Source organism: Neopsephotus bourkii, unplaced genomic scaffold (assembly GCF_033783945.1).
Source record: "Neopsephotus bourkii isolate Nb327-2 ecotype Australia unplaced genomic scaffold, CSIRO-AGI_Nbou_v1 NB_126, whole genome shotgun sequence".
NCBI lineage: Eukaryota > Metazoa > Chordata > Aves > Psittaciformes > Psittacidae > Neopsephotus > Neopsephotus bourkii.
In genome coordinates, this window is record NW_026900643.1 from 1206192 (window position 1) to 1223713 (window position 17522).

Sequence of the window (17522 nt, forward strand, 5' to 3'; positions counted from 1 at the left end):
TAACTGTTATCTTCTCACCTCATATGGACCATGTGGTGGTATGTAGTAGTCATCTCCAGCTGTAAGCATATACTTGTCCTTCTCTATATCCTTGCTGTAGACTACAGAAAGAAGGGACAGGAGAAGACGCCTGTCTTTATCATCTGTTACTCTGCCTCCATAGTTACATTCCCCTGAGAAAGGACAAAGAAAACCAGGATGAAAAATTCAAAGTTAATGAACAAATAAAAATTGTTTCACAATAATGGACAGCTCCAGTAAGCTGAAGTTCCAAAGCTCTGGATCTTCAAAGATTTTAGGTCCTATGCTTCAAGTAACTAAATGGATTATAGTCTCTTTAACACCATTGGGCCAAATTTGTGTGTCTTGATGATGAAAGGCTTAAGGAACACTATGAGCTGGTCTGAGAAACTGCTACACATGCCACAGTAAATAAGGTCATGTTTCAAATGACAACTCTTGCTTGAAATTCTCATAAGAATTTTTAGAGCTGTCAAAATCTGAACAGTGCTATATAGCTGATCCTTGTCTTGTTCCTTTCATGCAAACTTAACCCAATTATGTACATATGAAGTAGAAAAAAAAGGATCATAAACATATAATACCCCTATACAGAAGAGCTTGGAGAGATTTAAGCAATGAATAGGCAAGCAATAAGGGGAGGTTTACACTTGATATAAAGTACAGAAAGCAACTGAAAGCTCACAGGTACTGCTCTAATTATGACTCCTGAAATTCTTTTTCATAAAGCTAATCATAATATTAGCAAGAAATCAGGAATAATCTTTATAATGTTGACAAAGGAGGTGCCAAAGCAGCTATCTTTCTAGAAAAATAGAACTGAATAGCCACCAGTTATTTACAGAGGTCAACACCTCCATCTTTAAACCGAAGAGTATTATCACATCCTCTGGTGACCTCCCAGTGCTCACTCTGTCAGGATCATATTGACCCGTTAAGGTGGAACAGAGGCCACTGATGTTTTTATTTTACATATATGAAACAATGACCAGCAGGTTTGCTGGAACATTAAGTCATTGTTCCATATATGAGCCAAGCAGGGGCCTCTGAGAATTTGGGTTCCAACTTCTCTGTATGTGCAAGGCTAATAAAGTAAACCTGAATGGAATTCACTCAGTTTGTCAAGAGTTCATCAGTTTATTACTCCACCAGCTGAAAGTGTCTAGCAAAGTCAACATGTATTAGAGAGTATAATGCCTGTACCTGTAAGATACGTCAGAGCTTCAAATGGGACTTCTTCATATTCGTTCAGAAACATCTGGATCTGTCTCATACTAATTCTGAGGTCAGATTCATTGAACTCATATGGAATATTCCAACCTGTTTAATTCAGAAAAGATGGGGCAGTGGTGTACTGTACTGACAACCATGCTCAGGAGATGATGGTATGGTAAGTATACTGTTACTTCAGAGCTGAAGGTAACAGCTGCTAGACAGTACCTAGAAGTAGCTTTGGAATTTACTGGGCTATTTATTGCACAAGGGACAATATGATTCCATAACAATAGTACATCCTAAGGCACTGTTACCATCATTCTATATAATTAAAACATAACCACAGGCATTCTGGAATCAGATACTTCTGAAAAAGATAGATTTTATCTTAAGTAGAACACAGACCTGCTCAGTGCTTTCACCTAATCTGTTGCTATCTGGAGATGATGAGAACAGGAGGTTTAGTTCATTGATTGATTTAATTTTCAGTTTACCCATCTATTAATGTTGTTTGTATGTGACATTCAGAGTAACAGCACAAAAAAAAAAAAAAACAAAAAAACCAAAAACCAACCACACATGAGAACGATTCACATAAGAGAACCCTTCAGAAAAACCTATAACCTTAGTGCAAACTGAAAAATAGGGCTATTGCTGCAACTATCCTTCTTCTCTCAAACATCTGGTCACATTAAAACGTAGATGTTTCTTTAGAAAATCACCCCCTTATCACTTACAAAAAATTATATTTTTACTTTAAAGCAATAAATATCTTCATAGTGGCAGACTAGTATTTACTTAAATAGCTACCTATTAAAATAAGGACAGTGGCTTCCAGTCAAAATATAACACTTCAGAACTGTAACCTGTTAAGACAGAATCAGTCAGATTGAAAGGCCGAGAACTTTATTATGTACACCAGTGGAGAGTGTAAGCTTTCTATAGTTATAAAAACTGAGTTTACAATGCCATACATTTCTACACTTATGTAGAAATTCTATAGAGCTTTCAAAATATCTCAAGATTTCAGAAAAAGCTGAGGCACTGATTCTTATGCATATCTTTTCACTGTTGTCTGACAAACAATACACTGTAGCTATATACATTTGTTTCATGCCAAGTAAACATATGCACTAGCTTTGTTAAAACAAAGTATACACATAAGTAACAAAAGCAGAACTGAGGAAGAAAAATCTTTAATTGCAAAAATTTAAAACAGCACTGGATTTTATGGTAAGAACTACAGTAATAAATAACATAGCAAGCTACAATTTAATGTAACTACTGTGTAATATATTTACTTGGAAAAGTGGTACTTTCTAGTCCTCCCTCAGGGTAATACTTTTAGTAGCTTTAAGAGTAGTTTTGCCTGAATAAGAATCCCTACAAATAACAGCTTTTAAACATTATTATCTACTGTTCAATACAGACTGCACTCTGAAAATGTTGCTAACAACAGTACTGCCTTTCTACAGAGAGGATCCAATAATGCACTTCAAAACTACTGATCTTTTTGAAACAATCTCCAAAATACTATAAACCTTACCCAGTGGGCCAAAGTTTCTCCTTTCTTGCACAACAGCATGAAAAAAGCAAAGGCCAAACAGCAGTTTTTGCCACATTTCTGGCTTTTGACAACCGTTAAAGAACACAGGGTCAGAGACAGGGTCATTAAGGTATGATCGAAGAAGGTTCACTCTCACTCCTTTTGGAGGCTCATTCGTTATTTTGATGCCATTCTGGAGGATACTAACAGGAAACTTTTCTGACGGATAACTGGTTAACCACAACCTGAAAAGAATTTAAAAAAGCACATTATAAAAATAAATAATAAAAAATCATCAATGTTGACAAATCTTCAATATTGATCTGCAGAAACCTAAGGCTTGTTACTTGCTTAACTATAATAACAACATATAAATTTCTTCTAAAATGAAGGAATAAAGCAGATTATATTGGACAGGTAAAGAAGATGCCATCCTAATTAGGTATGTTTATTTTACCATTGCACATAAATGACACGAATGTTATACTTAGTTGTTCACACAAAAGAAGTTTAATTTCTTTTTGCTAGTGTCTTCAGCAAATAAGCAGTACTCCCATTAAAAAGAGGAAAATATTAAAACCCCTACCTGAACTTATCATTGGTATTCTCAGGTACTATAACTTCCTCACAGATTTTTTCCAAAGCAGGCATCCAGCTAGTTGCAAGGTGGCAGTTTTGCAACACTACCCAGGTTCCATCAGTAATAGCCTGAGAAATCATTTTTGCTGCTATCGGGCCCTGGCCCTGTCCGAGCGAAATGGTTTGAATGCTTGCACCTCCCATGCCAACATCATCAGCAAATTTTAGCAAACCTATGATGGTAAGTTTCACACATTCAAACGAAGACAAAGTCTATGTTATATCATCATTTCTATAAAAGGGCAAAAGTCAACAAATATTTTATTAAATTGATAAAAAACCACCTCATAACCCAGAATAGTATCAAATAGTATCAGTCACTGTGTTTCTGAGGCATATGCTAAAATTTAGATGCATAAAATAATACTAACAAAAAAACAAAACCAAAACCTAGGAAGGTTAAATGCCTGTCCTCTCCTTTAGTCCTGAGAGCTCAGTTCCAGCCTCTCCTCAATGCTGTGTGGGTACAATTGCTTGTGGGAGTTGAGCTGTAAACTGGATCTTTAAATCTGGTCAATAATAATGCTCCAGCTTTGCCATCAAAACCAGTACCTCCTGGAAATACACTCTTAAGGTACGGTTCCACATGACAATTCTGTTGCCAGAAAACCAGGTTTAAAAATAATCTGGGTGGTTATATGCTAAAGGACATTTAACAGATGTGGTTTTAAGTGTGGTCACATACACCCTTTAATTAGTGACTGAGAGGGAAGAAACTTTTCTGGAGGAGGGGCTGCAACAAAGACTGGAGCAAGTCCCAAACACCCACTGAAAGAATTGTATTGCAAGCATAAATTATGAACTGGTCTGGATGTTACAAGCTGTTAGATCCCTAAATTGCTGCTCTGAGACCTAGACATTTAATCACCACTACATTCATTCCACCCTCTAGCAATTTTACTATTGCTTTTTATATAAGGGCAGATGCAAATTTTGATATTCCATCATTGCTGTATTACACTTCAACAACACTTTAAAGATCAAAATACACTATTAGCAGTTTAGTCACACTCAGAGGCATTTAATCAGATGAAAAGAATATAACAACAATCTCACCTGCCATAGGATCAGCACCTGGTGATAATACAAAAATCAAAGGGGCACAGCAATTTGAATCACTGTAACTTTTTCCAAGATCAAAAGTAGGTGGTTCAATAAATGTTCTTCCCATATTTTCCACAATGAACTCCTGCACTGCTGCAATAATTTTGTCTGGTCTCAAACATCTGAGAATAACCAAGTGATCTAACCCCGTCAGTGCGCTCCAAGCATCTGGGAAGGCTTCTTCATGGGGTCTTGCAGAGTCGTAGATTAGTTTCCACTTTGAGGAATTATCTCTTACGTGTTCCATTAGTCCATGCAGGTTTGTCAGACTAGATGCACGTACAAGCTCAGCCCATGATTTCTCAGATAGCCATTCTGGAGCTGGATTGGGGTGAGGATTATCAAGAGCAACACCTCCTGTCAGTAGGAAATGCCAAACCTCATCATCTATTTGGTCTTTTCCCTTCATAATACCTATTGTCAGGAGCAAGGAGAATAATAGCTTATCCTTTTCAAACAGTGAACGACACACATTATTATAGATGCTTACTGTGAAATGCTCAGTTATATTTTTAATCCTCTCTTCTAGATCTTCACTCTTTTTGCTTTTAGCAATAGACTGAACATAAACATTAATGAACCAAATTAACGAATATTGGTACATAGGTTCAATGTTTGCCAGATCAGAGATGCAGAAGAAGATAACAGCTGAATGAACAGCAACTGGTTTATACCCCATTCGAGTAGCATCTATTTGCATCTCAGTTATAGAGGAAATCTTTTGCTTTTCAGAGATTTCTTCAGATAAAACTTTGGATGAAGACAATACAGTAATTGCTGTTTCATCTTCTAAGATATTTCCTTCTGAAGTGGAAAGGATCTCCAGGATTTTATCTTCTATTTCCTTTAGTTGTTTCTTGTTGGCTGCACTTTCTATAATCAGTTTATTTTTCTTTTCTTCTAGCTCAGGTTTTTCCTCTGCAGTTACAATTCCAAGAAGTTGATCCTGAAGACCCAAAGGTGTAATCACAAAGTTGATTAGACAAACTTTCACAGCCACTTCAGGAAGATAATGAGGATTTCTTAAGCAGGTTGTTATGTAAAACCTGAAATCTCTTGAACATTCAATTATATTTTCCCCTAATTTAATGTATTCTACTCCTTGTTGTTTAAACGTTAGCTTTAATAAAATGGGTTCTATGAAAGCATCTAGTTCTTCACCAACATTTTCTAGCAAGACTGGTGTTCCAACTGCATAGCATTTTCTAATACCCTCACATAATGTGTGTCAGATAATTTGATAACTGACAGCCCATTAGTTTTCTCCATGTTTTTTACCCACTTATTAGCTTGCCTTTGAGGATCTATCATTAAAGCCCATCTTCTTGAGTTAGAAACAATTATGCCATTGTCAGTGGAAAAAGAATCAACTGGTAATCCAGCAATCTGCCATGCACGGATTTTGACTGGATCCCCTAACGTGTTACTTAAGCTAAAATCACTGGAGCATGGTATGTTCTTTTCATTACATAGGACCTGCCATTGCTGCTGACATTTTAGGCGGTAATCAACAGTAAAGGCTCCCAAATAAGCCACAGTTCCTGACGATAACAACACATCTCCTGTAAGGTCTATGTACCGAATTCCTAATAATCGTGCAGCTTCTGTCCACCTTTCTTTCTCTCCACCAAGACCACTAATCAGCTTTTCAGCTCTCACAATCTTTTGTGAGCAGTGCTCAATATTATCTTCTAATTCTTTCTTCCGTTCAATCATCTTGTCAAGCTCATCATTCAAAGCTTGGAGGCGATCAACTACCTCCTTAAGTTCTGCTTGTTTTATTTGTAGCTTCTGCATTTGAACCTCCAGTAATTCTTCTGCAGCCTTCAAACGTTTGCGCTTTGGGGCAACCACTTTTGCAACACGGTCGTATACCTCCATGGCTCGTACCCACTTGCATAGTCCTTCACAGGCAGATGAGACATTTTTTATTACAGCTGGCTGAAAATCTGGATGATCAATAAACTCCTCTCTAATTTTCTTCATTATAGCAGGAGGAATATTATCTTTGTCATATGTCTTTAAGCTCTCCAGGAATTTTAGATCGCTAAGAAGTTTTCTAGATGGCCCCCAGTAGTCTTCTATCATTTTACCTATATTGCAAATGATACTAAAATCAGGCTTAAAACATACATATCCAAACTGAAAAAAAAACAAACAAACCCAACAACAAAACAACTTTAAACATAATACAAACAATTAACATCAAAGATTTTGGAGAGATATTTTACTACAACCACCAGTTAACCACTGTTAACTAGTCTTGGAAAACCATTACGTAAAGAATTTCAGACAGAAACTTCAGCGTCACTAACTTATGTCATATTTATTAATTACATATTAATTCTAAATCAACCAACCAAAATAAGGGAAACATGTTACTGTAAAGTCTTTCTTAGCACAGTTTATTAGATAAATCAGCAACTATGTGAAAACATTCCTTCCTCATCTAGATAAGACAATTTTGGATGAAAGATATTTATAGAGTTCTTATTTTCAGTTATGAAGTGATAAATTGTTGGGGCCTAATGTAGAAGGGAAGTGAAAGAAAAAGGTCTCTCTCCTCTCCTACCTTGCAAATCCTGTGCACTCCAATGATAATTTGGGGAGGGACTCTTCATTAGGGACTGTACTGATAGGACAAGGGGTAACAGGTTAAAACTTAAAGAGGAAGTTTAGATTGGACATAAGGAAGAAACTCTTTACTGTAAGGGTGGTGAGGCACTGGAATGGGTTGCCCAGGGAAGTTGTGAATGCTCCATCCCTGGCAGTGTTCAAGGCCAGGTTGGACAGAGCCTTGGGTGGTATGGTTTAGTGTGAGGTGTCCCTGCCCGTGGCAGAGGGGTTGGAACTAGATGATCTTAAGGTCCTTTCCAACACTAACTACTCTAGGATTCTATGATAACAACATAAATCATACAGAAAGAGCTTCTTGGAATAGTTGGCTATGTCAGGGGTATAGCTAGAATTCTGCTTCCCAGCATAACTCATGAAGTTGGGTAGCAGGAATTAGAGGGGAAAATACAGGTGAATGGTGCCCAGCACACCTCCAGCTCCCGGTGTTCCTCAAGACAGTGCAAATCTCAAGACTGGGTCAAAGCAAATTGAAGAGATGACTTTGTGCTAGTGACTAGGATTGTATTTATAAAGCTTGTACAACACTGTCAAGCAAGGGCAGTATGTTAACAATGGCAAAAGCAGTTCTTAGCTATTCAGTGCAGTTTTAAGTCACTGCTAGCAAAATGCACTTTTAGTGCCCATGGCTGCATTCATACCAGAAAGACTTCACTAGTACAACACAGCAGTACCCCAAGCATTCCCAGAACAGGGATAACAAATACTGCATAATTACCACTGCCATTTGGATCAGGCTTTCTCTCTGATTTAGCTCCCTTCATGACACAGATACTCTCCATTACGAGCTTAACAGGACCAGGTGGATTCTGCATGGATTTTACAAGCGAGATGTCTGAAGGATTCAGAGTATCAAGAGCTGAAAGCGCTGCCTCCAAAGCTGGCATGGCCTCAGCAAGGTCTCCTTCACATTCATCCTGTTAAGACATAGGGCAGAAGCCTGTAGACCCTTGTACAATACCAGGTTTGCAAACTGATTAACCCACTAAAGCATAGCCTCAGAGAACCTTCTCTGCTTCTAAGTACCTAATAAGAAGACTGTTCGCAGCACTGTTTCTTGGAGAGAAAACAAGATTTGTCTGCACAGTTTAAAGAAGGAAGGTTTGTAAAAAAATTAGTTACTTCCATACGCTGAAAAAGCCATACAAGCTTTCAAGATCAAAGTCTCTCTGCTCTGAGAAGGAAAATTAAAATACAAGTTATAAACAGTTGTTCTTAGTTAGACCTGTGCTGATCAGGTAAAATCTACATATACTGTGTAGCTTAAATTCTTAACCATGCAGTCAGATGTCAATAATTATCTAGCTTCTCTATTACTGACATTTCCAACGAGTTACAAAAAATGCTGAGGAGTCCTGCAGCTTCCCACAGGAAATTCTGTGCTACAGGCAAATGGCTATGGCAATATCTCTTAGGTTATGCCTAATAGGGTTCCATGCAGCACTATGCCAGATTATCTCAGCTAACTCTAAATGAATTGTCTTTGCACCTGGAAACAGTTTAATCTCATTGCTTAATCTGTTGAGAAGGAGATTGTGTTAGTACAGAAATAAGAACTATAGCTTTTGGAATGTGAACTAGAAAGGGAAGCTATGCAGTACTGTGAGATACAGTCATAGTCCAAACAGCCAACATTTATGTTGGTTGTATGAGGATCATGTCATTCATCATCTCTTGCAACTTTATTACTTTAAGAGCTTGGATCACTCCATTAACACATCATCACAACTCCCACTTACTTGGAAAGACTTGGAACCAGGCTTGAACCTTTGTACCCTACCTTAATAGCTTTAGCAGCAGCTGCTGCTTCATTAGCCTCTTTTTCATCTGCTGACACTAGTTCCTTCTTTGCATCTACTTCAATTGTTTCCTTTTCAATATGGACCATCATTTTGTCTGTTTCTTCAGAAGTTTTAATCAGTTCAGGCTGAAGGGCAGTCAGTTCTTTCTGCATCTCTGCAACCTGATGAACAGAACAGGAAATCAAGAAAAAAAACCTGTGTAAACATTGCATGAATTTCACATCTTGATGTCTTAGAAAGATCAGAAGACACTATATTCATACAATCTAAAAGGGGACATTTGCTTTAATAATTATTAAAATAGTTCTCCAGCCTATTTTCACTAACAGCTGTTTCATTTAACAGAATAGATATTTTTAAAGGATTCTTTTTTTTATCATCCATGCAATGCTCTTGCTTTTTTATGATCCACTTGATTTCAATAATGAGAAATAAAACTATTAATTGTATTTTTTCATCACAGTTTCAGTTTAAGGAACCCCAAATAATCCTTTATTGTACAGGTGGAAAACTGTTCGGATATACCAAAAGAAACTTGGGAGGAAACTGAGAATTAGTGACAATAATAACTGTAAACTGAATCTCCTTCATCTAGCAAGTATCTGGAAGCCCCTTTACATCTTGGAAAGGACAATCCCTGGAATTCATGGGTTTAATAAAGGGGTTATTTACCCAGAACCCAATCAATTTCCTGTTAGGAATCTACTCAGGAATTAATGTTTATTATTGTCTTACAACATTCTTTAACTTCCCCTCTATTTTGAAAGGGTACTAGGATGCCGAGTCATGGATTCCCCATATAAAGCTTCAGGAAAATAATAAAATTTGTAAGGTTTATTCCTTCAACATTTAATTGAGTGACATCAATTTCATTTAGCTTTCTATTAAGTGCTATAATCGAAACTTACATACCATATTTTTTTTTAAATGACTAAACAGTAATCTAATTTTTCCTGCTGGTTTTCTATCGAAAATGATCAATCGCATCATGACTATGGTGAAGAGGGAATTTGATGGTTTACTTTTATGTTTTAACCAGCTTATACAGACCCCCATACTAAAGTATGCACATGGCACACATTCAGTGTTTTCATCTGAAACTTACTTGTAAGGCTGCAAAGTCAAGTTTTTCAAGTCCTATAAGATAACGAGTTCTCATCATGTCAACTTCTCGCCTTTTGCTATTCAGCAGAGTCTTAAAGGTAAGAATCAGTTCTAGGTATGAAGCTGGTGTCACATAGTTGTGTCTTTGCAGTGTAGCATAATAGCTGATGGAGAGCTCTCTCACACTTTCTTGGAAATATTTGCACATTGACACAACCCTAGAGAAAGTTTTTCCACATTACTATAAAAATACAATCTGTCTTCATGTTAATTACGAGGAAATTATGCTAAACTTATCAAATTATATTAGTGCTAGTGAAGGCAGAATTTAGAAGTTTTTTACCCATTATAAGAAATATTTTACAGTCATTTTCAAGAGTGGCCTGATTTTCAGAAATATCAAATACATTTATCTAGGTCTCTTTGACTTGCACTGAAATCACAGAATTGGCTTTGCTTTGTCCATTTATAAGGACAGCTTCCTGACCAACTATGTTGGGGGTGCAAGAGGAAGGGGAATAAACATTCGCTTTGTATGTTTCTTGACAGATAAACTCATACTCTTTTCTAATATCATCTTCCAGTTCAACATCCTCTAAAAACTTGTTAGCAACCATTTCCAAAGCATCCGTAGGCCAGGTTTGGAACCAATCGATGGTGCAGCAGTTTATCAGTGAAGGGAACATTCGTAATCGATTCCGAAATGCATCTCCAACAGGACTCATGGCTAGAAAAAAAAACAACACCCCACATGATCGTTACCTAAGTTTGTTTGCAGTTAGGAAGCAGGAAAACCTAAGCCTAATTAAAAAAACACTCTGAGAAATAACTCACTATATACAGACCTAAGACAATATGCAAATTTTTCTTCACCCTTTCAATAAAGAAATTGTACATAGCAAGGGGAGTGGTTTCGATTTTCCTGTTCTCCATCCTTGCTGCAGCTTGCATTTTCTCAACAATTTCAGCTTTCTCATCTGCTGCAAAGATATTAGGCACATCACCGGAATTTAAAAGCATGTTGATATCTTCCACAAAGGCTTCATCCTTTATCTGATTATCGGAGAACAAAAAAGACACATTCTTGTTACTAACACCTGCTTTCAGCATCACTCGTTTAACATCATCTTTCCATTCACTGATTCCATAGGACTTCGTAATTTCAATTTGAAACAGTTCAAAGGAATTCATGAAGGTGGCCAGCTTGGTAGCACTTTGTCGACCACTCCCGCCAACGCCCACCAACAACAGATGTCCATTATCCTGTTTCAATACTCTGCATATCCTTGAGATATGTTCAATAGCAAACTTGAACATGACTAAGGACATAGGTGCTTTGCTGATATTGTTGTATTCCTCAAGGTAGTATTCCATCACGGTTGTCAGTTGCTCTAAGTCTGTGATTTCATCATACACTTTCACATCAGTGTCCGGGTCTGAATAGTCTCCAAAGAACAGGCTGCGAATATTATCATCAGAGACATTTTCAGTGGGTGAGAGATGGCTCAGTATCTAGGGAAAAGACAAGAATCAACAGGTAATTCAAATTATTAGAGAATTATTTTCCTTAAAGTCATAATAATTCTTGTCTACATAGTAGTATTACTGTGGGAAACACTGTTTTCCAGCTATTCTTTTTTATTAACTTAGTTTGGGGAAAAGAAACCAAAACCAAACAAAAATAACCCTTCACAACCCCCACACAAAAAACACTTAAATGGGGAATATGCTGTAGATTGACATGCAAGTTTCCACATAGGCATACTTCACAGAGACATTTCTGCTGTCAAATACAGGGCAAGTTCCCAAAAGGCTTTTCAGAAAAGCCACTACTCCTACTGTAGTAGTAGTACTGCTCATCCAAATATTATGGATATCACAGATAAACACTGTGTTAGGCTTTTATTCCAGATAGTCCTCTGTACCAACACAGAATCCTTCTGAATTTATGAATCATCCTGGTATGAAGTAACTTATATTAACTTGACTGAGACTATGATAATACTCCATACTGAAGATAAGACCATCCATACTTTTTAAATGCAGTGATTGAAATAATTCAAAATGTGTCCCATACTAATGTAATCTCAACGTCTAAGCATTTCTGAAAATGCATCAGTTTCGTTTTCATCCCAGCACATTACCCATAAATACCTTATTAAAGTCCTGCTTGAAGCTGTTTGTTGTTGTCTCTTGTACCATTTGAAAGAATACTTTCCTGTCCTCATCATCAACTAAGCGATCATAGAAAACTCGGTAGACCTCATGAATCCAAAGTCTGATCAGTTTATCTCCATCCTGAAAACGAAAATACAGGAAAATCAGTAAATACGAATCAGACAGGATTTGTTTAAAACCAAAAGGGTAGAAATGTCCATCTGGACCCTGCTCTATCTTGTACTAAACCCAGTGGGAATCTTTCAATTCTAAGCCATACAGCACATGGCCCAGCATCTGCTAACTTAACTGGATTCCTCACCTAGTTACCATCTTTTCCAACCTGCCAATACAAACTGGGATTCTTATGTCAAAGCATTTTTCTCTACTGTATCAAATCTCCCCACCCTCCCAACATAAAGTGAGGAATAAATCTGTCAAAGATACAGCTTATAGGCTCTAACCCACACTCTGCTTGAAACTATTGCTGGTTAAGATTTCCCCTGAATAGCTTGTAGCCATTTTCTTCTGTTTCTGCACCAAAAACATTCCCTCAACAGAAATGAAACTTCCAAAACTCCTTTATCCTCATATTTTAGTGAAAACTGATGAAAAAGGTAGGATGAAAATCAAATATGTGTATCAGTATTCGTCTGTTGTTTGTGACAAGCTGTCCAGTTGTAACAGCTGTAACAGCTGTAACAGTTATTTTTTTCCTTAGTAGCTGGTGCAGTGCTGTGTTTTCTGCTTTAGACTGAGAATAATTCTGATAACACACCGATGTTTTAGTTGTTGCTCAGTAATCCTTACCCCAATCAAGGACTTCTCAGTCACTCAGGCTCTGCCAGTGAGGAGGGGCATGGGAAGCCAGGAGGAAGCAGAGACAGGACACCTGACCCAAACTAGCCAAAGGGGTATTCCATACCACAGCACATCATACCCAGTATATGAACGGAGGAGGGGGGGAGTCACCCAGAAGGGCTAGATCACTGCTTTGGTCAGGCTGGGTATCAGTGAGTGGTGAGCAATTGTACTGAGCATCACTTGTGTTTATTGAGGGTTTTTTCCCTTCCCTTTTTAGTTTTATATTATCCACCCTGGTTACTTCCATTATTATTATTATTATTATTAGTTGTAGTAGTAGTTTTATATTATATTTTAGTTACTGGACTGTTCTTATCTCAACCCATGGGGTTTACATTCTTTTGAGTCTCCTTCCCATCCTCCTGGACAGCGGGAGAAAAGGGGGAGAGTGAGCAAGTGGCTGCATGGTTCTCAGTTACCGTCTGGGCTTAAACCATGACACAGGCAAACTCGGGGCTCAATTATTCAGTCATGCTCAGTGATGAGCTTGCCATTTTTAAAAGAGAAATACTGAGTCTTTTCCCACCACAGTTGTTTCTTTTGCATATTTAGTTTGCAAGTTCAAGAGAAGGGACTGCCTGTCTTGATGTACAGGCCTTAACGGATGGGATTTGGACCTCTGGGCCCAAATATAATATATGCAAAGAATATTAACAAAAATGTCACCTGTCTCCTCCAGAGACAGACAAAATACATAGCAAGGTATTTGGTAACTATCCTGATTTAAAACCTTGCAAATGTACTAAAATCACAGTTCATGTATTTTGAGATGTTTACTTGCTGATATTATACAAATAATTTACTCTTTCCACTGCTCTTTCTTACAGTAATATAATAAAATGACAACTTACTTGCAAATGAGTGTGTGGACAGAGCAGCACTCCTTTAATAACCCTGGAAAAATCCCGTAGATTAAAGACATAGTGGGATTTTGAGGGAGTTGGGAGAAAATTATCAACTGCCATTTTATAAATCACCATTGTCGCTTGAACCATCATCTTACCCAGCCTGAAGAAGGAAAAGAAATACAATTTTAACTTCTGCAGAAAAGTTGCAGGATAAAAGATTTCCAAGGTGTTAAAGGAAATATGTCACATTACCTCAGAAACACAGGCTCAAAGCCTTTGCTGAAGTGCCAATCAGCAACTGCATTAAAAATCTTGGTTAATATTTCATCATCAAAAGAACAGATAGATACAATATTCAAGTGCCGTGTGAAGCGTCCTGTAATACATACAAAAACAGGCAGAAAGATTTAGGAAAGCCCAAACACTTTTCTAGGATTGACTGCCACTCAAAAAACATCTGAATCTGGCTTCAGCTCCATGATTTTGTTTTTGGCAAATTTCTATTCCAACAGTGACGCAGAAGAAATATAAACTGATTTATATTTCATATCTGTATTTCACTTAGAGTAGCTATTTTTAATATGAAAAACATGAATCTCTGTTACAAGTTCACTATAATCCAAATTTAAATTTCAGCTTCCATTAGCCCTGTTGATTATGATACTACACAGTAAAACTTTACAAAATCGAGTATCTTGTTACTGAGTTTCATGTAAAAAGAAGTATACGTCTATACGCAATTTAACAAATTTAGCTACATCAAAACAGTTACTTTAATAAAGCCTCCTCAGAGCACATACAGTTATACCTGCGTTAGTGTTTATATTAAGCAAAGTACCATGAAGTGCCTTATAATGGTGTAGTGGTAGCTACATTAGGGTTATACGGATGTAACTTTCATTAGAAAACATAACCTCTCTTATGGTGATATGACAGGAATCATGGACTTGCAGGCAACATGCTTGTAAGTAAATGTAGGCAGCCTATCCTAGCAGCAGGAGATACAATTTCAGAAGGGAAATGCCATGAAGATTTGGCAAATCTGTTTTTGAAGATTTGGAAATTCTGTTCTTTTCCAAAGAACAGAAAATGGAGAAAGTATCTGATTCTCTAATTTTAGAATTATTTTAATCATTCACAGTTCATAATAAACATGAAAAACATTGTTTCTAGTATTGATCAAACTCATCCACAAAAGGTACAATTTGACCTTGAGAATACGGACTTCTATTTGGAATGGCCGAGCCAAAGAGTATCTCTGTAGGTTTACAAGTAATAGATAAACGTAGCAGTTTGTATGTAGATAAAAGTTAGCATTTGCAGCTGTTACCTAACTGCAGTCAGTTAGACAACTATTTGCCATACTAATATGTTTCTTACCTGTAATATCATTCCTGCCTCCTCCAGGTGGACCCATAGCTGAAACCAGCAGCATATCTACGATACTAATCTTGGACATATCTTTCTTGTCATAAAAGTAACCATGATCAATCCATTGTCTGAGAAACTCAATAGGTGGCTGGGCTCCATACACTTCCTTTGCAGGCATGTTTAAGTCATCTATGGAGAACACAGACATTGAATAAAAAAAATCCCTCAATGTTTTGGAGTTAGAAACATTTTTCAAAGCCAAGAAGAAAACAATAACTGAACTAGAGGTAGAAAAAGTTTGTGTCTTGCTATTCTTGCTTTCCATTAAACTAATCATACATCATACTTCACAGCCATACTTAGGCTGTGGGATGATGGTTTAACTTTGTGTGGTTAGTCATTTTATTTCATGCCACACTGCAACACTAACATAGTTACAAACCTTTCAGCAGGGGGCAGTGCTAATCCTTCTTTGGATGCCTGAAAAAAAAAGCCAAAGGGCACTGAAGCAATCCAAAATTACTAGTCTCAGTGAATCACTACCTTTGCCTTAAGCCAGAATTAAAATTATATGAAAACCCTGAAAAAACTGTCTTACCCACAAATATTACAGCTGTTTTCCCCAAAGGTGGTCCAAAGAATCCTTTTCTTCTTCTGTCCAGCTTGGACATAATAATATCGTGAGTTTGGTTAGCAGAGGTCCTTGCAGAGAAGGTGATGAAGTTTGGCAAGTATTTTTCCTTTGGGAGTTGTAGTAGAAAACTGTTTGTTATAGCTGTCTTTCCAGTGCCAGTAGGACCCACAAAAAGCAAAGGAACATTATGCTCAACATATGTTTTAAGAAAAAACATTTGTCTGGCAGTTTCAATTGTTGGAATGATCAGCTCTGATACCTGTGACACAAGAAAGCAAAATAGCACATGGAAATCAAACATCCAATACCTTAATCAACATGAATATTTGCAAGCATCTGCAGGGAGCCTGCAGTGCAAATGCACTTTTTTAAAATTCTTTTCTCTGAAAACCTGGGCCATAACAAGGTTCTGGCAGACAGTATGGCCCCACTTTTTGTTCAGTGTTTATACAGTAAATAGCACAATTAGTATTATCTATGTTATGGTTCATTGACTACATGAAGCTCAGAAAGAGAACTGCAGAGTTAAGTATGGTTTAATTCTGATACCGTACTGTGCAAGGAGAAAGGAACAGTGCTATGGAAAAACTTTCTCTTCTTCATCCACCACTTACCAAGAAAAGATTTTAGACAGCAGAATTAGATGTAATCTTACATCTCTCATGTATGTAATAGACAAGACAGTTGCAACTACAATGTAATGAAAAGCTGAGCAACATCACTTAAGTTATCCTGAAATTCCATCTCAGAATAGAAGTGCACGGGTCTCTGCTCTGCTACCCTTCAGTTCACAGTTGTCACCAGAATGTGAGTACACCTCCTCTGAAATGGAGGGAATCCAGGACTCTCAATACTGCTCTCCATCTAAAGTCTCTTTCCTTGCTTTCTCTGATTTAAATAATCATAGAATCATAGAATAGTTAGGCTTGGAAAGGACCTTAAGATCATCAGGTTCCAACTCCCTGGGCAACCTATTCCAGTGCCTCACCACCATCACAGTAAAGAACTTCTTCATTATATCCAATCTAAACTTCCCCTGTTTTAAGTTTTAACCCATTACCCCTTGTCCTATCACTACAGTCCCTAATGAAGAGTCCCTCCCCAGCAGCCCTATAGGCCCCCTTCAGACACTGGAAGGCTGCTATAAGGGCTCCATGCAGCCTTCTCTTCTCCAGGCTGAAGAGCCCCAACTTTTTCAGCCTATCTTCATACAGGAGGTGCTCCAGTCCCCTAATCATCCTTGTGGCCCTCCTCTGGACTTGTTCCAACAGTTCCATGTCCTTTCTATGTTGATTACACCAGAACTGCACATAGTACCCCAAGTGAGGTCTCAGGACCTCAGTGTCATTAGTCAGATAATTATTTTCTATAATGAAAAATATCAGTGAGAACCTCAGCCCCTGGGGGAATAACTTGCTCTTCTTTTGTGATGTAGTCAGTCCACATGTTCCAGTGCCCACTGCCATGCTTGTGAAAATAGAAGTCATAAACACTTCCTGTTGATTGAAAAACAGAGCACAGGAAAACCCAATTATTAAAAGAATAAAAATAAACTTCAACCATTTTAGTGTGAGACATCCAAC

At 37.5% G+C, this 17522-nt stretch overlaps 1 protein-coding gene across 1 annotated transcript in view; it reads right to left on the bottom strand.

Annotated features, from left to right (window-relative positions):
- The window catches only part of DNAH3 (dynein axonemal heavy chain 3), a 68145-nt gene that overhangs the window by 5218 nt on the left and 45405 nt on the right, over positions 1 to 17522 (bottom strand). The window contains 17 exon segments of the mRNA XM_061367272.1: positions 19 to 173; positions 1225 to 1341; positions 2783 to 3027; positions 3369 to 3594; positions 4478 to 5716; positions 5719 to 6618; positions 7878 to 8076; positions 8940 to 9122; positions 10067 to 10283; positions 10627 to 10792; positions 10911 to 11577; positions 12220 to 12363; positions 13938 to 14094; positions 14187 to 14310; positions 15315 to 15494; positions 15904 to 16198; positions 17332 to 17435. Coding sequence (XP_061223256.1) covers positions 19 to 173; positions 1225 to 1341; positions 2783 to 3027; positions 3369 to 3594; positions 4478 to 5716; positions 5719 to 6618; positions 7878 to 8076; positions 8940 to 9122; positions 10067 to 10283; positions 10627 to 10792; positions 10911 to 11577; positions 12220 to 12363; positions 13938 to 14094; positions 14187 to 14310; positions 15315 to 15494; positions 15904 to 16198; positions 17332 to 17435 — 5318 coding nt within the window.